The sequence below is a fragment of the Mustelus asterias genome, chromosome 14 (assembly GCF_964213995.1).
Source record: "Mustelus asterias chromosome 14, sMusAst1.hap1.1, whole genome shotgun sequence".
Lineage (NCBI taxonomy): Eukaryota > Metazoa > Chordata > Chondrichthyes > Carcharhiniformes > Triakidae > Mustelus > Mustelus asterias.
Genome location: NC_135814.1, coordinates 8,918,349 through 8,940,960, shown reverse-complemented (window position 1 = coordinate 8,940,960; position 22,612 = coordinate 8,918,349). Strand labels below are relative to the sequence as shown.

The window sequence follows — 22,612 nt, the reverse complement described above, 5'->3', positions numbered from 1 at the left end:
TACCTGGTCTGGCCTACATGTGACTCCAGAGCCACAGCTATGTGGTTGACTCTCAACTGCCCTCTGAACAACGGCAACTAGGGATGGGCAATAAATGCTGGCCCAGCCAGCTTTGCCCATGTCCCACGGATGAATAAAAGAGTGGGAAAGGCCCCTACATGGCTATTAAGTGGTCACTTGAGGGACTTAACAGGGGCTTGGGCAGGCTTCCTGTCCAAGACCCTGCCTTGCCTGCCCCATTGTGACATTGCGTCTGGGCTAGGGTACGTGGGATTCCAGAGGGAACCCCATCCATGCAAATTTACACTAAACTCCCCCACCTTAGGGAGGGGGATGCAAAATTGTGGCCGGGTCATTCCCAGTTGTGGTTCAGTAGGCAGCATTCTCCCCTCTGAATCCAGAAGACTTTGGGTTCAAAGTACACAGCAGAAACTTGGGTACAATCCTGACTGACAGCCCTACTGACAGAGTGCAGCACTGTCTGAGATGTTGGGCGGGAATCTCCAGCCGTTAAACTTTAATTAGGGATGGGCAACAAATACGACACCCACATTCCATGAAAGAATAAAGGGAAAACAATATCTTATCCCATGTAAGAGGATAACAGTGGAGTTCTCCCTTGTGTCCTTGTCAATATTGATCCTTCAACTTAAATCAGATTCGCTTGTCAATATTGCATTGATTTTGTGGGAGTCTGATGCACGCAAATTAGCTGAGGCTTTAACAAGCAGTGACCGCACAATGGGTTAGCACTGCTGCCTCACAGCACCAGGGAGCCAGGTTCGATTCCCGGCTTGGGTAACTGTCTGTGTGGAGTTTGCACATTCTCTCCATGTCTGCGTGGGTTTCCTCCGTTGCCGCCACTGGAAATAACGCCAATACAAAAATAAATAAAATAAACATTGGCTGTAAAGGTAAAAAACAACAACTTTCATTTCTGTAGAGCCTTTAAGGCAGTAAAAGAATGCTGTGGTACCTGATGGGTACGTAATTGGACAAAATGCGACATCCCCCCGTCCCAACTACCCCCCCCCCCCCCCCCCCCACCCCGTTCCCACCCCCCTCCCCCGGACCCCCGCTACTGGCTTCACACCCACAGCCAAATTAGATATTTAGGAAAGATTTTAAAGTTTATTTATTGTCACAAGTAGGCTTACATTAACACTGCAATGAAATTACTGTGAAAATCCCCTAGTCGCCACTCTCCGGTGCCTGTTCGGGTACACTGAGGGAGACACGCAGACACGGGGGAGAACGTGCAGACTCTGCACAGACAGTGACCCAAGCTGGGAGTCGAACCTGGGTCCAATCAAAGAGATGGTTTTTAAGGATCCTTTGGGAGAGAGAGAGAGAGGCTGACTGGGAATTCCTCAATTTAGGCCTGGGGCAGATGCAGGAATTATCTGCTTTCTGTTGTGAGACATCCCCGTCCCTGTAGTTCTGCCGGGAGAGGAGATCGTGGGTGTCAGGATAAATTGCAATTGACCTTCACAGCACCAGGAAGCCTAAAGGAGACCCCCATAGAACATCCCCCCCCCCCTCCTCCCCCCCAACCAGCCCCCCCAAGCCAACACAAGCCTACGGTCGCATCTGCTTCAGCTTTTCAACATGGGGAGGGGGCTGCCACCAGAAATAACTGCAGCTTTGCAAAGTCCACCCTGTGCTGCCTGCTATCTTGTGGACTTGTGCCTTGTGACAGAGCCAGGCTCGAAGGAATCTGGCTGCTTCTCGCTGCCTCGCTGCCAAGACGTATGTGCAGACTGTCACATTGAATCAATTTAATACAGAGCTTTCATGGAAAGGTTGTTGCTGCGTTCAAACAGGAACAGGCCGTTTCCCTAACGCTTCTGCCTCCCCACAGCTACAGGTTTTCAAAAAAAAACACCAAGGTCCCCACTGTCATCTAATCCGCTCAGACGCAAGCGAAAGATCCCATGGCTCCATTACAAGGAAGAGCTGGAGAGCTTTCCCCAGTGTCCTGGCCTATGTTCATTCCCAGACTGACGTCACTGAGGCAAGGCGATCTGGTCATTAGCAGCAGCGGCTCAGAGGGGCAGCACTCCTGCTCCCTGAGTCGGGAGGCTTCGACTTTCAGGTCCCAGTCAGAGACCTGAGCGCACGACCCAGGCTGGCACTCCCAGTGGCGCGCTCAGGGAGTGCCGCACTGTTGGAGGCAGCGCCTTTCCGCCGAGATGTCAAACCAAGGCCCCATCTGCCCTCGCAGGTGAGTAAGAAAGATCCCAGGGCATCACGTTGTGGAAGAGCAGCGCAGGAGAGTTAACCTCCCCCCTCCCCACAATACTCCCCCTCTGTGGTCCTGCCCAATATTTACCCCTCAGCCGACATTACGCTAAAAAAAATGATGTGTGCATCATTCGGGCGGCACTGTGGTGCAGTGGTTAGCACTGTAAGCACTGCTAGCACAAGTAAATCTTACTTGTGACTGATAAATAAACTTTAAAACTGCTGCCTCACAGCGTCAGGGACCCGGGTTTGATTCCCGACTTGGGTCACTGTCTGTGTGGAGTCTGCATGTTCCCCCCGTGTCTGCGTGGGTTTCCTCCGGGTGCTCCGGTTTCCTACAGCTATCCAAAGATATGCGAGTTAGGTGGATTGGCCATACTAAATTGCCCCTTAGCGTCAGGGGGACTAGCAGGGTAAATATGTGGGGTTACAGGGCCTGGGTGAGATTGTGGTTCGTTCAGACTCGATGGGCTGAATGGCCTCCTTCTGCACTGTAGGGATTCTATAATTATCACTTTGCTGTTTGTGTGATCTTGCTGTGCGTAAATTGGCTGCTGCATATCCTCCATTACAGTAGCGCCTATGTGGCACAAGTATTCTATGGCCCTATTAGAATACGGGGATGTCTTTGGGGATGTCCTGAGTTTGTGAATGGCACTAATAAATGCAAGCCTTTTTTCTTTTCTCACTGGCTGTGAGGTAGCACCGGAGTGGCTCCAAGGAGGGTGTCAAAGGACCTCTTTTTGTGCTTAAAATTCTATGGGTGGAATTTTCCCACCTGCTACGATTCCCATGGTGGGTGGTACAGGACCATGCAAAGATCCTTTGACCTTGGGTGGGAATTTTCAGTCTTGGGGCGAGCGCAGCTGGAAAATTCCCGCCAATGAGTCAATGAAGTCCAAGATATATACAAGTGGCAGTCAAGATTCTGATAGTCTTGTTAAGAGGCAGGAGAGAGAGAGAGGTGTCGACTGGAGGCTTTGCCTGTGGAACATGATGACTATCCACCAGCAGATAGGGTGGTTTTGAGAATTGCTGTCGCTTTGGTCTGTGCACAGAGGAGATTTATTACTGTAGCCCTTTCCCACGCATTAGCAGAACTGTCTACAGCAGATCCTCTGAAGTGCATTACTGGCTGGGAAACAGCTGGTTTCTATCATCCTAACCAACCAACAAAAACATTGCCTTTCACCAGTAAAAAAAAATCTGAGGACATTTTCCACGTCGTTTGCAGAATCCATCCTATTTTGGGAAAACGGCATGACGGATAATCATCGCTGGTATTAATAGGTTATACCCAGCAGAAAGAAACTGCGAGAACAGGACAACTCTTCCATTTCCCATCCCCCCACTCGGTAACTTTCACTCAACCTTTAGCCGTTCTCACACTCCTTTCGAAACAAAAAAAAAGCACTGACATGAATCTTCAAGGAATGTTACGCTGTCAGAAGTTCCCACGTTTCAGTATTGACAGGTCTATTCACCACTTCCTCCTTATCAATTTCAGAGTCACAGAGGTTTACAAGCGTGGAATGAGCCCTTTGACCCAACTTGTCCATGCCGCCCTTTTTTTCTCACCACTAAGCTAGTCCCAATCGCCCGCATTTGGCCCCCATCCCTCTATACCCATCTTACCCATGTAACTGTCTAAATGCTTTTCAAAAGCCAAAATTATACCCATGTCTGCGTGGGTTTCCTCTGGGTGCTCCGGTTTCCTCCCACAATCCAAAGATGTGCGGGTTAGGTTGATTGGCCATGCTAAATTGCCCTGAGTGTCAGGGGGACTGGCAATGTAAATATGTGGGGTTTCGGGGACAGGGCCTGGGTGGGATTGTGGTCGGTGCAGGCTCGATGGGCCGAATGACCTCCTTCTGCACTGCAGGGATTCTATGATTCTATTTGTACACTTTTTCTTCTTTATCTTAATTTCTATCATATTTTTCATCCGAGGAGCTCGGGATTTGTTTGACTTACCTTTCTATTTTAAGGGAACATACTGTGACTATGTCCAGACCATTTCTGTTTTGAAGGTAGCCCATTTTTCAGCAACAGTTTTTCCCACTAACCTTTCATTCCAGTCTAACCGGCCCAGCTCCATTCCTGACCCATTAAAGTCGGCTCTTCTCCAGTTAATTACTTTTACTCTGGATTTCCTATTATTCTTTTCTATCTTCATCCTAAGCCTTACGATACAATCATCATTGTCTCTGGTCAGACCCCATTTGGAGTATTGTGAGCAGTTTTGGACTCCATATCTAAGGAAGGTTGTGCTGGCCTTGGAAAGGGTCCAGAGAAGGTTCACAAGAATGATCCCTGGAATGAAGAGAATCATAGAAACCCTACAGTGCAGAAAGAGGCCATCTGGCCCATCGAGCCTGCACTGACCACAATCCCACCCAGGCCCTACCCCCATATCCCTACACATTTACCCGCTAGTCCCTCTAACCTACGCATCTTAGGACACTAAGGGGCAATTATTAGCACGGCCAATCAACCTAACCCACACATCTTTGGACTGTGGGAGGAAACCGGAGCACCCGGAGGAAACCCACACAGACACGAGGAGAATGTGCAAACTCCACACAGACAGTGACCCAAGCCGGGAATCGAACCCAGGTCCCTGGAGCTGTGAAGCAGCAGTGCTAACCACTGTGCTACCGTGCCGCCCAAGAGCTTGTCGTATGAGGAACGATTGAGGACTCTGGGTTTGTATTCATTAGAAGGATGAGGGGGGATCTTTTTGAAACTTACAGGATACTGCGAGGCCTGGATAGAGTGGATGTGGAGAGGATGTTTCCACTAGTAGGAAAAACTAGAACCAGAGGGCACAAACTCAGGCGAAAGGGATGATTCTTTAAAACAGAGATGAGGAGGAATTTCGTCAGCCAGAGGGTGGTGAATCAGTGGAACTTTTTGCTGCAGAAGGCTGTGGAGGCCGGGTCATTGAGTCTCTTTAAGACAGAGATAGATAGGTTCTTGATTAATAAGGGGATCAGGAGTTATGGGGAAAAGGCAGGAGAATGGAAATGAGAAAAATATCAGCCACGATTGAATGGCAGAGCAGACTCGATGGGGCGAGTGGTCTAATTCTGCTCCTATTTCTCATGGTCTCCTAAATGTTCCCTAACTGACACTTGATCTACTTGGCTTACCTCATCTCCAAGAATCAGGTCAACAATGCATCATCCTTTCTTGTTGTACTGGACATACTGTTGGAGAAAGTTTTCCTGAACATAATCTAGGAACTCTTGCCCCTCTCTCTCCCCTTTACACTATCACTACCCCACTCTATATTCAGGTAATTGAAGTCCCCCATTATAGCTACTCTAGAATGCTTGCATCTCTAAGTTCCCTGCAGATTTGTTCTTCTACATCTTTCTCACTGGTCAGTGGTCTATAGATTACACTGAGCAATGTAATTACACCTTGTTCCTTAGCTGTAGCCAAATTGATTCTGTCCTTCAACCCTGTGAGACATCCTCTTTCTCCAGCTGTTCAATGGTTTCCTTAACCAAGACCACTCCTTTCCTTTCTTCCCTATCTTTTCTGAACACCTTGTAAGCAGGAATATTTAACACCCAGTCCTACTCTTCATAGAATCCTACAGTGCAGAAGGAGGCCATTCAGCCCATCGAGTCTGCATCGATCGCAATCCCACCCAGGCCCTATCCCCATTTCCCCATGCATTTCCCCTAGCTAGTCCCCCTGACACTAAGGGGCAATTTAGCATGGCCAATCCACCTAACCTGCACATCTTTGGACTGTGGGAGGAAACTGGAGCACCCGGAGGAAACTCACACAGATACAGGGAGAATGTGCAGATTCCGCACAGACAGTGACCAAGCTGTGAATTGAACCTTGGTCCCTGGCGCTGTGAGATAGCGGTGCTAACCACTGTGCCACTGTGCCGGCTGAAGTTTCTGTGCCAGGTTTCTGTTTTCGCCACAACATCATATTTCCACAACACAATCTATGCCTGTAACTCCCCAGTCTTATTTACTACACTTTAACAAAGATGCACACAGTAACCCTGATTTAGACATCATTCTTTGCACCCTTACTCCGCTTTACTCATTAACTTATTGTTCTCTTTAAAAGATAATTTATTTGTGTCACAAGTAGGCTTACATTAACACTGCAATGAAGTTACTGTGAAAATCCTCTAGTCGCCACACTCTGGCGCCTGTTCGGGTAACACTGAGGGAGAATTTAGCACGGCCAATGCCCCTAACCAGCACGTCTTTGGGACAGTGGGAGGAGTACAGAGCGAGACTGCGGATAGTTGGGAACCTGTCTCGGGGGCAGGGAATTCAGATGGTGTTCGTGGAAGTGGAAATGAATAGGGTTGGGAAGCATTTTCTGATCAGGGCCAGTGTGATCTCCTGGACTCGTTTCGATCGCCTCAGGGGGTCGGAGAGGAATTTCCCAGATTTTTTTTTTCCCATATTGGCCCTGGGGTTTTCACTCTGGGTTTTCGCCTCTCCCTGGAGATCACATGGTCTGGAATGGGGGGGTGGGGGTGAGTTAATAGGTTGTGATGAACAAAGCATCGTAGCTGTGAGGGACAGCTCGGTGGATAGGATATTAGGATGTAGATAGGCTGGAAAATTGGGCAGGGATCCTGGATTCAGGATTCAATCCTGGACCGGGGAGCGGCGCGGGCTTGGAGGGCCGAAGGGCCTGTTCCTGTGCTGTATTGTTCTTTGTTCTTTGAAACTGGAGCACCCGGAGGAAACCCACACAGATACAGGGAGAATGTGCACGCAGACCGGGAATCGAACCCGGGTCCCTGGCGCTGTGAGGCAGCAGTGCGAACCGATGTCTATACTAGTGCTTGCTGTCGCTCCCAGTATTTTGTGCATCCTGGTATTCCTCTCTAATATATCCCTTTAGTTCTGACACCCCTGCTGTGTTAGTTTAAAACTCTCCTGACAGCACTCTCCCAAACGCCCCGCAAGGATCTCAATCCCAGCTCTGTTCAGGTGCATGCTGTCAGGGCTTCCACAGGTGCCAGCAACCCCCCAGAGCCAGTTCCAGGACGGAATTTCCCCGTCCCACCTGCCAAGGGAATCGTAGCCGGCAAGGCAGGACCATGCAAAGCTCCATTGACCTCGGGCGGATTTTTCCGGTCTTGGGGCAAGCGCGGCCGGAAAATCCCACCCCACCCCACCCAGTGTCCCGGGAATCTAAAGTCCTCCCTCCTGCACCATCTTTCCAGTCATACATTCAGCTGCCTTTTCGCCCTATTTCTGTACTTACTTTCACCTGGCATGGGAGTAATCTGGAGATTATTACCTTTAAGGTCCTGCTTGCTAATTTGCTACCGAGCTTTGTACATTCTGAGTACAGGATTGTACGGGGGCACAGTGGTTAGATTTGATTTGATTTGTTTATTATTGTCACATGTATTAACATACAATGAAAAGTGTTGTTTCTTGCGCGCTATACAGACAAAGCATACCGTTCATAGAGAAGGAAAGGAGAGAGCGCAGAATGTAGTGTTACAGTCATAGCTAGGGTGCAGAGAGAGATCAACTTAATGCGAGGTAGGTCCATTCAGAAGTCTGACAGCAGCAGGGAAGAAGCTGTTCTTGAGTCGGTTGGTACGTGACCTCAGACTGTTGTATCTTTCTCCCAACAGAAGAAGGTGGGAGAATGTCCGGGGTGCGTGGGGTCCTTAATTATGCTGGCTGCTTTGTAGACAGAGTCAATGGACGGGAGGCTGGTTTACGTGATGGATTGGGCTATATTCATGAACTTTTATAATTTCTTACAGCCTTGGGTAGAGCAGGAGCCATACCAAGCTGTGATACAATCAGAAAAAATGCTACCTTTGGTGCATCAGTAAAAGTTGGTGAGAGTCGTAGCTGACATGCCAAATTTCCTTAGTCTTCTGAGAAAGTAGAGGCGTTGATGGGCTTTCTTAACTATAGTGTCGGCATGGCAGGACCAGGACAGGTTGTCGGTGATCTGGACCCCTAAAAACCTGGAGCTCTGGGTCCTTTCTACTTCGTTCCCATTGATGTAGACAAGGGCATGTTTTCCTCCACTCTTCCTGAAGTCAATGACAATCTCCTTTGTTTTGTTGACATTGAGCACTGCTGCCTCACAGCACCAGGGACCTGGGTTTGATTCCGGCCTTGAGTCACTGTCTGTGTGGAGTTTGCACATTCTCCCCATGTCTGCGTGGGTTTTCTTCGGGTGCTCCAGTTTCCTCCCAGAGCCCAAAGATGTGCAGGTTGGGTTGATTGGCCATGCTAAATTGACCCTGGTGTCAGGGGGATTAGCAAGGTAACTGAGGGTTTTGGGAGTGGAGCCGGGGTGGAATTGTGGTCGGTGCAGACTCGATGGGCCGAATGACCTCCTCCTGTACTGCAGGGATTCTACGATTCCTACTGAAGTCATTGGTACCAATGTGGGCCATGACCTCTGGCTGTTCGCCCTCCCCCAGCAGAATGTCCTGTAGCCGCTCAGTGACATCCTTGACCTCGGCACCAGGGATACAACATACCATTCTGGAGTTACATCCAGGGCCACAGAAATGCCTGTCTGCCCCCCTAATAATGAATCCCCCAACACTATTGCTCTTCCCATCTTCCCGTGGTGCCATGAACCTGGCTCTGACTGCAGTCCTCTGAGGAACCAATGCCCTGACCAGCTTCCAAAAGGAAAACCGAATTCTGAGCATGGGCCCAGGGACTCCTGCCTGGTCCGTTGGACTGTCTGGTGGTCACCTATTCCCTCTCTGCCTCCAGCCTCCCACGTTGCGCTGTGACCACCTCTCTGAATGTGCTATTCACGTAACCCTCAGCCTCGAAGATGCTCCACCATGACTCCAACCTCCACTACTCTAAAGCCTGGAGCCCAAGTGTCTGTAGCTGGTGACACTTCCTGCACATGTGTTCATCTAGGACATCGGTGGCACCCATAACTTCACACATATTACAGGACACGCATTCCAGTCAACTGAGCTGCCCTGCCATGTCTTAACTTCAATTCCCTCAGGTCAACAGTTGTGGGCACATCCTTGCCCTTTTGCAGTAATAGATAGCTTGGGAGGGGGTGCAGCTTATCACTGCAGCGTCACTTGATGCTGTTACTCCTCTCACTGTCAGTGAAATGATTGGCCGCACCTCCCTTGCTACTGCATCTGACACCCCCAATCCATTCCTTGCTGCTTCCCAGGGTCTGCCCATCAGAAACTGTAAATCATTCAAAAAGTCCCTCTTTCCACCCGATCCCACACCAAATTCCAGTACCCTCTTACTCTTACACTTCCCAATATCCATCTTTGGCTTCCAGTTCCCCTCACCTCACCTCTCCCAGTGTATCTAAGATATATTATGTTAAAGGTTATAAAACTGCAGTGTCAGCAATGGCCCAGTGGCCAGCCTGTTCAGCTTTGAGCCAGGTATTTCGTGAATTCACATCCCATGCCAGAGACTTAAATTTAAGAATCTACCCTGACATTCCAGTGCAGTACTGAGGGAGCAAGGTGCTGCACTGTTGGAAGTGCTATCTATCGGAGGCGATTTCAAATCAAGAGGTCACGTGTGCCCTTTAGGGTGGATGTAAAAGATTCCATCATTTCCATGATCATAATGAATGGTGCAGCAGGCTCGAAGGGCCGAATGGCCTCCTCCTGCTCCTATATTTTTCTATGCTTCTATCCCAGAGTACAGTCTTGAAGAAGTCAAGGACTTCTCCCTGGTGAACAAGGCAATGTTTATCTTTTAATCAACATCACGAAAACAGATTGGAAATATATCACCGTTCCTTCACTGTCACTGGGTCAAAATCCTGGAATTCCCTCCCTAACAGCACTGTGGGTGTACCTGCACCTCAGGGACTGCAGCGGTTCAAGAAGGCAACTCACCACCACCTTCTCAAGGGCAACTAGGGATGGGCAATAACTGCTGGTCTGGCCAGTGATGCCCATATCCAACGACAGAATTAGAAAAAAAGATTATAGAATCCCTACAGTGCAGAAGGAGGCCATTTGGCCCATCGAGTCTGCAACCACTCTCCCACAGAGCATCGCACCCAGGCCCTGTCCCCGAAACCCCACTTTTTACCCTGCTAATCCCCCGAACCTATACATCTCGGGACACTAAGGGGCAAATTAGCATGGCCAGTTAACCTAACCTGCACATCTTTGGAATGTGGGAGGAAATCGGAGCACCTTGAGGAAACCCACGCAGACTCGGGGAGAATGTGCAAACTCCACACAGGCAGTGACCCAAGGCTGGAATTGAACCCTGGTCCCTGGCGCTATGAGGCAGTAGCGTTAACCACTGTGGCACCGCGCTGCCCTTTGTTTGTGAGAGCTTGCTCTGTGCACATTAGCTGCCGTGTTTCCCACAATACAACAGTGACTACACTTCAGATGTACTTCATTGGCTCTTAAGCGCTGAGGCACATCCTGTGGTTATGAAAGGTGCTATATGAATGCAGGTCTTTGTTTTCTCTCTGTAACTATGTACAGTAAGCTCAATTGTTTATTATATAAGAGAGCAGCAGATCACCCACGCACAGTAAATCACAAGATACAATTGCTCTTTTCGCTCTCTGTTGTCCGCCCGCTGTCTGGGATGCTGTTCTCTCACTCCTCTCATGACTGTCTCTCCTTCCTGGTCTTGTCCTGTTCTCGTTCCTCCTTCACTTCTCTCTCACTCTCTCTCTCTCCTTCTGTCTCGCTTTCCTGTCTTCCCTCCTGTTTCTATCCCTCTTCCTCGTTTTAAGATCATGGAAGGATAGATGATCAGATTTGACTGTTTTACCAATTTAACCTTCCCCTCTCCTCCCTTCCCCTCATGCTCTGGGGGAGTGGGGGGGGGGGGAGGGGGTGGGGGGGGGTGAAGCATTAATATTACCAAATTACCACCTTAGCCCCTATTAATAAAGCCAAGGTTCCCCTCCAAGACACACACTTTCCTGACTTGGAATTATATCCCCTTTTCAGCCTTCACTGTCGCTGGGTCAAAATCCTGGAACTCCCTCACACCATTCACGCCTCCTCTCGACAAGTCTTCTGTTTCTTCCCTCATCCTGTTACCCCTCCCCTGGCCGTCAATCCTTTCTGTTCTCGAATATATCCTGACTACCGCCCTGTTGCAAAGCTTCCCTTTCCTTCCTCTTCCCAGCCTCTGCCTTTTCCGTTGCCAAAGAGTGTTCACATTCCTAACTTTTCCCAGCTCCGAGGGAGGTTCAGCTGCCTGGGAAGTTGGCCGAAAAACTCTGTCCTTGCTCGCGACTGGGACCCTCCTGTGCCGCTGAGAGTAAATCGAGTTTTGGCTGGAACGCTAAATTCTCTGAGGGGAGTTGGGGGACATCTCTAACCTGCACTCGCTGTCTGCGAGGTAGCTGGTGGGGCTCAAGATCCGGAAGTCACGGTCCTCGCCAGCCAGAATGTGATTTTGGATTTTCCCCGCCCCTCACTGGCGTGAACCTGCTTTACGTGAATGTATCTAAATGTCTCGTTGGTGCAGCTCGGTGGCACGGTGGTTAGCACTGCTGCCTCACAGCGCCAGGGGCCCAGGTTCGATTCCCGGCTTGGGACACTGTCTGTGCGGAGTTTGCACATTCTCCCCGTGTCTGCATGGGTTTCCTCCGGTTTCCTCCCGCAGTCCAAAGATGTGCGGGTTAGGTGGATTGGCCATGCTAAATTGACCCTAGTTTTGGGGCGATGAGCAGGGTAAATATGTGGGGTTACGGGACTTGGGTGGGATTGTTGTCGGTGCAGGCTCGATGGGCCAAATGGCCTCCTCCTGTACTGTCAGGATTCTATGGTTCACAACAGGTTCACGCAGGCATGGAGGTATAGACTGTGGGCGGGGAGGTGGGGGGGAGGTGGGGGAAAGGGGTCGATGATCTGGGTGGGGATAGAAGTGCCATCTCCAATTGGGGGAGGGGAGGGGAGCCCCTGAGACCTCCGTGATGGGCTGTGGGGGGGGGGAAGGCTTAGTCAGGAAAGGACTGGGGCGCCCTTTAACGATGGCGCCCCAAATCTCAGTGCAGCCGGGTTTTGCCAGTGTGTTGAGGGACCCCGCACCCCCCTCACAATGGTGTGATTTTTCTTTTGGGCAGAGTGTCTAAAGATCTGGAGAGAAAACCGACCTGTTTCTCTGGAGAGAAACATGTCAGTTTTCCCGCCGGAAACAACACTCTGCCATTCTTTGATAAGATTCAGCATCCCCCCCCCCACCCACCTCCCGTTCTCACTTGGGAACGGACGGGATTGGAGAATCCCACCCGTTAACTCCGTTTCTCACTCCATAGAGCCTGCCAGCCCTGCTGAGTGCTTCCAGCATTTTCTGTTTTTAATTATTGGCCATTCAAACTGTTTGCTGTTAAAATTCCATTGAAAAATAATCCAATGATATCCTCACATTCCATCAGCCCGCGTCCCACAAAAACAGCCATTATCCAAATTACAAAGACACGAATGGATTGTTCCTAATGAAATGAATTGGACCACTGAATGGCTGTAAAATTATTCTGTGCTATTCTTAGGCGCATTTAATTAGCACTTTGATTTTAGCTATGCTAATAAAACACATACAAAAGTAATTTAACCTGCTCCCTGCAAACAGAGGAACATCAACTGCTCAACTTGCTCCTGCTTATGGTGAAGGGATGATGTGGAGATGCCGGCGTTGGACTGGGGCGGGCACAGTAAGAGGTCTCACAACACCAGGTTAAAGTCCAACAGGTTTATTTGGCAGCACAAGCTTTCGGAGTCTCAGGCTCCTTCTTCAGGTGAGTGAGGAGCTGTGTTCATAAACACAACTGTTGAGAAACACAACTAACTGATAGCCCTGTCTGTGAACACAACTCCTCACTCGCCTGAAGAAGGGGCCTGAGACTCCGAAAGCTTGTGCTGCCAAATAAACTATGGTGAAGGGAGCCAGAAATTTGAGTGTTTTTAACGTGACAGCCACACGCTCAGATTCGTCCAGATACTGTACTCCCTTCCCAGTGTACTAATCCGTGGCCTCCCACCTGCTTATCTCCGTCATCTCCTCCAAGGTGCCATGGTGGCACAGTAAGGCAGTACGGTGTCACAGTGGTTGGTACTGCTGCCTCACAGCGTCAGGGACCTGGGTTTGATTCTCGGTTTGATTCTCGGCTTGGGTCACTGTCTGTGCGGAATCTGCACCTTCTCCCTGTGTCTGCGTGGGTTTCCTCCGGGTGCTCCAGATTCCTCCCACAGTCCGAAAGATGTGCTGGTTAGGTGGATTGGTCATGTTAAATTCTCCCTCAGCGTATCTGAACAGGCGTCGGAGTGTGTGGCAACTAGGGGATTTTGACAGTAACTTCATTGCAGCGTTAATGTAAGTCTACTTGTGGCACTAATAAAATAAAGTTTAAAAAAACATTAAAACTCTACCATCCTCTGCGATCTCTCAAACCCAGGCCCCAGCTGCCTGCTTATGCGGATGTGGAAGTTCCCACTGTATTAATTTTAAGAAGAGTTATCCTTGATGCATCTATCCTCAATCAACATCACAATAGATAGATTATCTGGTCATTATCACATTGCTGTTGGTGGGAGCTTGCTGCGTGAGGATTGGCTGCCATCTTTCCTCACATCATAACCGTCACTACGCTACAAAATTGGCTGTAAAGTCCTTTGCGATGTGAGGTGGCCGTCAACATACAAATTAAGAGCAGGAGTAGGCCATTTGGCCCCAGAGGCCTGCTCTGCCATTCTATATGATCATGGCTGGTCTGATTGTAACCTCAACCCCACATTCCTCCGACCTCCAATAACCTTTCACTCCCTCGTTAGTCAATTTATCTAGCTCAGCCTTAAAATTATTCCTTGCCTCTGCCTCCACCGGTCTCTTGGGAAGAGAATTCCAAAGATTCAGAAACCTCTGAGAGGAAACATTTCTTCTCATCTCCACGACCAGTAGCAGATACATGGGAACATCACTATCTGAAGTTTCCCTCCGAGGCGCTCACCATCCTGTCTTGGAAACATATCGCCGTTCACTGGTCAAAATCCTGGAATTCCCTCCCTAATGGCATTATGGGTCAACCCACAGCACATGGACTGCAGCGATTCAAGAAGGCAGCTCACCACCACTTTCTCAAGGGCAACTAGGCATGGGCAATAAATGCTGGAGCAAGCCCCCAGGTCAGACCCCATTTGGAGTATTGTGAGCAGTTTTGGGCTCCATATCTAAGGAAGGATGTGCTGGCCTTGGAAAGGGTTCAGAGGAGGTTCACAAGAATGATCCCTGAATGAAGAGCTTGTCATATGAAGAATGGTTGAGGACTCTGGGTCTGTATTCATTGGAGTTTAGAAGGATGAGGGGGGATCTTATTGAAACCTACAGGATACTGCGAGGCCTGGATAGAGTGGACGTGGAGAGGATGTTTCCACTAGTCGGAAAAAATAGAACCAGAGGGCACAAGCTCAGGCCAAAGGGACGATCCTTTAAAACAGAGATGAGGAGGAATTTCTTCAGCCAGAGGGTTGTGAATCTGTGGAACTCTTTGCTGCAGAAGGCTGTGGAGGCCAGGTCATTGAATGTCTTTAAGACAGAGATAGATAGGTTCTTGATTAATAAGAGGATCAGGGGCTATGGGGAAAAGGCAGGAGAATGGGGATGAGAAGAAAATCAGCCATGATTGAATGGCGGAGCAGGTTCGATGGGCCGAGTGGCCTCATTCTGCTCCTATGTCACATGGTCTAAGCCAGCGAAGCCCATGTCTCATGAATGAATAGACAAAAAAATCTGGATGATGATAATAGAGTCAATGGCCGGGAGTTTCCCGTCTTGCCCGCCACGGGAATCAGAGCGGGCGAGGGGCGGACCATGAAGAGATCCGTTGATCTTGGGTGAGTTTTTCCGGCTTTGGAGTGAGTGCGGCTGGAAAATCCCACCCAAAGAGTTTCACAGCACAAAAGGAGGCTCTTCAGCCCATCGTGTCTGCATCGGCCATCAAGCACATAACGATTCTCATCCCATTTTCCAATCCGTAGCCTTGTCTGCTATGGAGTTTCAAATGCTCATCTAAATGCTAAGAGAATTTTAAAGGATTGTAAGGATTGCAATATAAACGCAAACCTTTCTATTGCTTTTTATCACTAAAGTGTTCAACAGTTTGTTTTCTATCAAGAGGGATGGCGATTATTTCTTCTAAATAATGAGAGAGAAAACCACTTTATTGTGGAGTTTTGGATCTGAACTTTACTGCGAGGAAGGTGAGGTTATTTGGAGTTATAACAAACTGAAATCTTATTATTTCAAGCCCCCTGTGGTCAACTACTCTATTCTTCTCTACACTGTGACCCTCTCACTCTCCGACCTTCACAAAGCCTGGTGCCATTCTCACTGGGAGCTCCATTGTTTGCTGAACAGAGGCCAGGGATAGAGTGGGCTGAATAATACATCAATCACAGCCACTTCCTTTAGTAATGCCTGGAGCACAGGGGCCGTCCCCTTAACCCCCCAACCCTATCCACACACCCACCCCTGCTTTCGCAGCTCAGCCTGGTCGCCTCCCTTCTCTCTTCCATCACCTTTTCCTTCCCCTTGGCTGCTGGATTACTCCATCGTCAGGGTGTGTTGAAGGCCTGTGCAGGCGCCAGGCCAGGTCTGAGTTCCGGGCCGTGGCCACTTGATTGTACAAACTCCTCATTGCATTGGGCGCGCGGGAATCCGACAGGCCGCCATCGTCAGAACGCCTCAGTTCACTCGTAATCCCCAAGCTCGAATGGCAGGAGCTCAATTTGAAAATTCTCATCCTTGATTTTTCTTTAGAAACTGCTGGCTAGGCCAGCGTTTTTATTACCCATCTCAAACTGGAGAAGATGGTGGTGAGCTGCCTTCTTGAACCTCTGCAGTGCATGCCGATAAGTGAGTGGCTTGCTAGGCCATTTTCAGAGGGCAGTTTTAGTTCAAAGTTGATTTATTAGTGTCACAAGTAGGCTTACATTAACACAGCAATGAAGTTTTTGCGAAAAACCCCCAGTCACCACACTCCGTCACCAATGTCCTTTCAAGATTTTTTAAAAGTTTACTTATTAGTCACAAGTAAGGCTTACATTAACACTGCAATTAAGTTACTGTGAAATTCCCCTAGTCGCCACAGTCCGGCACCTGTTCGGGTCAATGCACCCTAACCAGCACGTCTTTCAGAATGTGGGAGGAAACCAGAGCACCCGGAGGAAACCCACGCAGAGAATGTGCAGACATGGCCTAGCAGTAAAGACCTAGCAGACCTAGTAGTAAAGTTCATAGACAGTGGCCCAAGCCGGGAATCGAACCCGGGTCCCTGGCGCTCTAAGGCAGCAGTGCTAACCACTGTGCTACCATGCCGGGAAGGAAATCTGCTATCCTTACCCAGTCTGGCCGACATGTGACTCCAGACCCACACCAATGTGGTTGACTCTTAACTGCCCTCGCAACTGGCCCAGCAAGTCACTAAGCTGTAGTCAAGGCAGCTCACTACCATCTTCTCAAAGGCAATTAAGGATAGGCAATAAATGCTGGCCTCGATGGTGGCACTCCCATTTTGTGAATGAGGAGAAAAAAAGTCTCCACAACCTTTTCAGGAAAGAATTCCAGACATTCATCATCCTTTATTTGAAAAAATGCTTCCTGATTTCTCTCCTAAATGGCCTGGCTATAATGTTAAGATTGTGCTCCTTTGTTCTGGATTCCTTCATCATAGAATCTTATATCACAGAAGGAGGCCATTTGGCCCATTGCTTTCTCTTCATTCTTTCATGGGATGTGGGCATCGCTGCCAAGGTCAGCATTTGTTGCCCATCCCTAACTGTCCTTGACCCGAGTGGTTTGCTTAGCCATTTCAGAAGGCCGTCAAGAGTCAACCGGAGTCACATGCAGGCCAGACCAACTAAGGATGGCAGATATTCTTTCCTAAAGGGGCATTAGGGGTCTTTACAACAATCGATGATAGTTTCATAGTCACCTTTATTGGGACAAAGTTATATTCCAGATTCATCAATTAAATTTAAATTCCACCAGCTGCCAAGGTGGGATTTGAACTTGTAACCCAGAACATTTCTTTACAGATTAAAGGGGAGGAGGTGCTTGCTGTCTTGAGGCAAATCAGAGGGGATAAATCCCCAGGACCGGACAGGGTATTCCCACGGACCTTGAGGGAAGCTAGTGTTGAACTTGCAGGGGCCCTGGCAGACATATTTAAAATGTCAGTATTCACGGGGGAGGTGCCGGATGATTGGAGGGTGGCTCATGTTGTTCCGTTGTTTAAAAAAGGTCCAAAAGAAATCCGGGGAATTATCGGCCAGTAAGTTTGACGTCGGTGGTGGGCAAGTTATTGGAAGGTGTGATAAGGGATAGGATCTACAAATATTTGGATAGACAGGGACTTATTAGGGAGAGTCAACATGGCTTTGTGCGTGGTAGGTCTTGTTTGACCAATCTATTAGAGTTTTTCGAGGAGGTTACCAGGAAAGTGGATGAAGGGAAGGCGGTGGATGTTGTCTACCTGGATTTCAGCAAGGCCTTTGACAAGGTCCCTCATGGGAGGTTAGTTAGGAAGGTTCAGTCGCTAGGTATACATGGGGAGGTAGTAAATTGGATTAGACACTGGCTCAATGGAAGAAGCCAGAGAGTGGTTGTGGAGGATTGCTTCCCTGAGTGGAGGCCTGTGACTAGTGGTGTGCCGCAGGGATCGGTGTTGGGTCCATTGTTGTTTGTCATCTATATCAATGATCTGGATGATAATGTGGTAAATTGGATCAGCAAGTTTGCTGATGATACAAAGATTGGAGGTGTAGTGGACAGTGAGGAAGGTTTTCAAAGCTTGCAGAGGGATTTGGACCAACTAGAAAAATGGGCTCAAAAATGGCAAATGGAATTTAATGCAGACAAGTGTGAGATATTGCACTTTGGAAGGACAAACCAAAGAAGAACGTACAGGGTAAATGGTAGGACTCTGAAGAGTGCAGTTGAACAGAGGGATCTGGGAATACAGGTACAGAATTCCCTAAAAGTGACGTCACAGGTGGATAGGGTCGTAAAGAGTGCCTTTGGTACATTGGCCTTTATAAATCGGAGTATCGAGTATAAAAGTTGAAGTGTTATGGTAAGGTTATATAAGGCATTGGTGAGGCCGAATTTGGAGTATTGTGTACAGTTTTGGTCACCTAGTTACAGGAAGGATGTAAATAAGATTGAAAGAGTGCAGAGAAGGTTCACAAGGATGTTGCCGGGACTTGAGAAGCTGAGTTACAGAGAGAGAGATTAAATAGGTTGGGACTTTATTCCCTGGAGCGTAGAAGATTGAGGGGAGATTTGATAGAGGTGTATAAGATTTTGATGGGTATAGATAGAGTGAATGCAAGCAGGCTTTTTCCGCTGAGGCTAGGGGAGAAAAAAACCAGAGGGCATGGGTTAAGGGTGAAAGGAGAAAAGTTTAAGGGGAATATTAGGGGGGGCTTCTTCACGCAGAGAGTGGTGGGAGTGTGGAATGAGCTGCCGGATAAAGTGGTAAATGCGGGGTCACTTTTAACATTTAAGAAAAACTTGGACGGGTTCATGGATGAGAGGGGTGTGGAGGGGTATGGTCCAAGTGCAGGTCAGTGGGACTAGGCATAAAATGGTTCGGCACAGACAAGAAGGGACAAAAGGCCTGTTTCTGAGCTGTAATTTTCTATGGTTCTATGGTTCTACCACCATCGCCCCTTGAGCTATCCAATTAATATCAGCCCTGGATACTCTTTCCCCAAAGCCCTTCAAATGTTACAAGTATTTATCTAATTTGTTTTTGGAAGTTACTATTGAACATCCTTTCAGGCAATACGTTGCAATAATTTGCCGTGTATAAATATTTCTCCTTAATTTCCCTCTTGTCCCATTGCCATTAACTGAAATCTGCGTCTTCTTGTTACCCAGGGGGAAAGGTTTTTTTCCCTATTTGCTTCATAATTTTGAGCACCTCAATTAAATCTTCCCTCAGCCTTCTCAGCTCTAAGGGGAACAATCCCAGCTTCCTCAGTCTCTCCGCATAACTGAAGTCCTTCATCTCTGGCTCCATTCCCCTCTGCAACTTGTCTAAGGACTCAACATCCTTCCTGTGGCGCCTACAATTGGGCGCAAAACCCCGGCCAAACCAGTGAGTTAGCGCAAACTGCCTTCATTTTGAATTCTAAATCCCAGAATCCCATGTGCTTTTTGACCAACTTCTCGTCTTCTCCTGCCGCCTTCAAAGGTTTGAGTTCATCCAACCACCTCCCCCCCAGCTCTCTCTGCTCCTGCATCTCCTTCAGAATTGAGCCCTTTGGTTTATGTCAGGTCCTAACTATGTTAGGGGTTGTGGGTTTTAAACAAAAAGGAAAAGACGCGGTTTGCAGATGTAGATTCAAAGTAACACACAAGAGGTTTATTTTAGGAGCTCTTGCCTGTACAGAGTAGAGACTGAAACTAAAACAGCAGCATGTGCAACACCCCAATGACATCACCATCAAATCATGTGATCGGCTCTTAAAGCAATCATACATCTACTTAAATATATAACAGTTCACATCACCTCTCTTCATTCTTCCTACCAAAATGTTTCACTTTACACTCTTCTCCCACTCTCTGTATAAATTTATGAGGTAGCAAATACCATAAACTTTCGGAGCGCTGCTCCTTCGTCAGATGGAGTGGAAATGTGCTCTCAAACAGTGCACAGAGATACAAAATCAAGTTACAGAATACTGATTAGAATGCGAATCCCTACAGCCAGCCAGGTCTTAAAGATACAGACAATGTGGGTGGAGGGAGCATTAGGCACAGGTTAAAGAGATGTGTATTGTCTCCAGACAGGACAGCCTGCAAGTCCAGGAGGCAAGCTGCGGGGGCCACCGAAAACGTGACACAAATCCAACATCCCGGTTCCGCGCACATGAGGACAGCCTAAACCGGGATGTTGGGATTTGTGTCACGTTGTCGGTGGCCCCTGCAGCTTGCCTCCTGGACTTGCAGGCTGTCCTGTCTGGAGACAATGCACATCTCTTTAACCTGTGCTTAATGCTCCCTCCACCCACATTGTCTGTATCTTTAAGACCTGGCAGGCTGTAGGGATTCGCATTCTAATCAGTATTCTGTAACTTGATTTTGTGTCTCTGTGCCCTGTTTGAGAGCACATTTCCACTCCATCTGACGAAGGAGCAGCGCTCCGAAAGCTTATGGTATTTGCTACCAAATAAACCTGTTGGACTTTAACCTGGTGTTGTTAAAAGTCTTACTGTGTTCACCCCAGTCCAACGCCGGCACCTCCACATCATAAATGTATGAGGGGCATAGATAGAATAGACAGGAAGAAATCCTTCTCCTTGGTGAAGGGATCAATGACCAGGGGCCATTGATTAAAGGTAAGAGGAAGTTTGGAGGGGATGTGAGGAAAATCTTTTTCACCCCAGAGGGTGGTGGGAGTCTGGAACTCACTGCCTGAAAGGTTGGTGGAAGCAACATTTAAATACATTTAAGTATTTAGATCTGTACTTGCGATGCCAAGGCATACAAGGCTACGGGCCAAGTGCTAAAAAATGGGATTAGAATAGTTAAGTGGTTTGTCTTTGAATGACGTGGGCGTGATGGGCTGAAGGGTATTTTTCTGTGTTACATATCTCTATGTCTCTGCATTCAATTTAATCTGTATCTGTCTGCCCATTTCACCTCTAACTGTGCTTCTTGAAGTCTCCTATTTTCCTCAGTGTTTATTATAGCATGTCGGCTTGTTTGAAATGGTGTCCCATATACACAAGTCTAGGTCATTAATAAATATCAAAAAGAGCTGAGTCATAGAGGTTTACCGCATGAAAACAGGCCCTTTGGCCCAACTTGTCCATGCCGCCCTTTTTTTAAACCACAAAGCTAGTCCCAATTGCCAACATTTGGCCCACATCCCTCTATACCCGAATGGCCTCCTTCTGCCCCGTAGGGATTCTACGACTCTACAACCGTATATCTGCCTCTAACCTGAAAAAAGCAACCCTTTATTGCAGCTCTGTTTTCTGTCTCGGCCAATTTCACATTCGCGCAGCGACTGCCCCTTTACAATTCTCCATAAAGCATGGCACTGTTGATGAATTGGCGATGGACAGAGGTCACCTAGGGTGAAGGTGGTATCACCTACCTGACATTGTCGTGCTTCTGTATATAAATCTTGTGGAACATCATGTCCTCCTGCTTTGCATTGATGTCAGCCTTCATCTCCATGGCAACGTGCCGTGGAAGTACGGACAACAGAAGGCGTTCCTGTACGGAGAGGAATCAATTGAAATGATCAGATAGACCCGACACTCGAGACAAGACATACCTCTCCAAAGCTCTCCCTTTCGTCCCTTATCATGTTGACTTGACGTTTGGGGACACCTTCTGAAGCCGATTCTATCCATTTATAGAATCATAGAATCCCGACAGTGCAGAAGGAAGCCATTCAGCCCATCTAGTCTGCACTGACAACAGTCCCACTTAGGCCCTATCGCCATAAGGCCACATATTTACCCCACTAATCTCTCTAACCTATGCATCCTGGGACACTAAGAGGCAATGTAGCATGGCCAATGCACCTAACCCGCACATCTTTGGAGTGTGGGAGGAAACCGGAGCACCCGGAGGAAACCCACGCAGACACGAGGAGAACGCACAAACACCACACAGACAGTGACCCAAGCCGGGAATCGAATCCAGGTCCCTGGCGCTGTGAGGCAGCAGTGCTAACCACTGTGCCACCGTGCCGCCCTTCAAATAGGCCTTTCAAAAAGGAAGCGTCCATCCAGGAATCTGGAATCGGGGCTAGTCCTGATTTTGCTGCACCCTGTCTGTAGTCAAGGAACACTAGACCCAGCTGTAGTATTCCTGCAGCCACTGACTGCAACAAGCTTAATCAGCACCGAGCAAGGATCAAATATAGGGCCTGCACAGGCAAATGGATGCAAGTGGCAGGGGGTGGGGGGGAAGAACGGGGGAGGCAGGCATTTACTTAGGTCTTCTCTGGCAAGGACAAGGACAGCTGATGCATGGGAACACCACCGCCTGCAAGTTTCCCTCCAAGCCGCTCACTATCCCGACTTGGAAATACATCGCCTTTCCTTCACCGTCACTGGGTCAAAATCCTGGAACTCCCTCCCTAACAGCACTGTGGATGTACCTACGCCACATGGGCTGCGGCGGGTTCAAGAAGGCAGCTCACCACCACCTTCTCAAGGGGCAATTAGGGGAAATGCTGGTCTGGCCAGCAAGGCACAGCTCCCAAGAACAAATAAAACAATAAAAAAGCCATTTTGCATGAGCTTAGGGAATCTTTCAGATGCTTTACAGCCAGTGAAGTACATTTTGAGTGTGGTCACTGTTGTAATGCAGGAAGTATCGCAGTC

The 22,612-nt window shown here is 48.5% G+C and overlaps 1 protein-coding gene across 1 annotated transcript in view; it reads right to left on the bottom strand.

The window, feature by feature from the left end:
* Positions 1-22,612, bottom strand: part of adcy5 (adenylate cyclase 5) — a 340,470-nt gene that overhangs the window by 141,699 nt on the left and 176,159 nt on the right. The window contains exon 3 of the mRNA XM_078227862.1: positions 21,370-21,491. Coding sequence (XP_078083988.1) covers positions 21,370-21,491 — 122 coding nt within the window. The remainder of the gene's footprint in view (positions 1-21,369; positions 21,492-22,612) is intronic.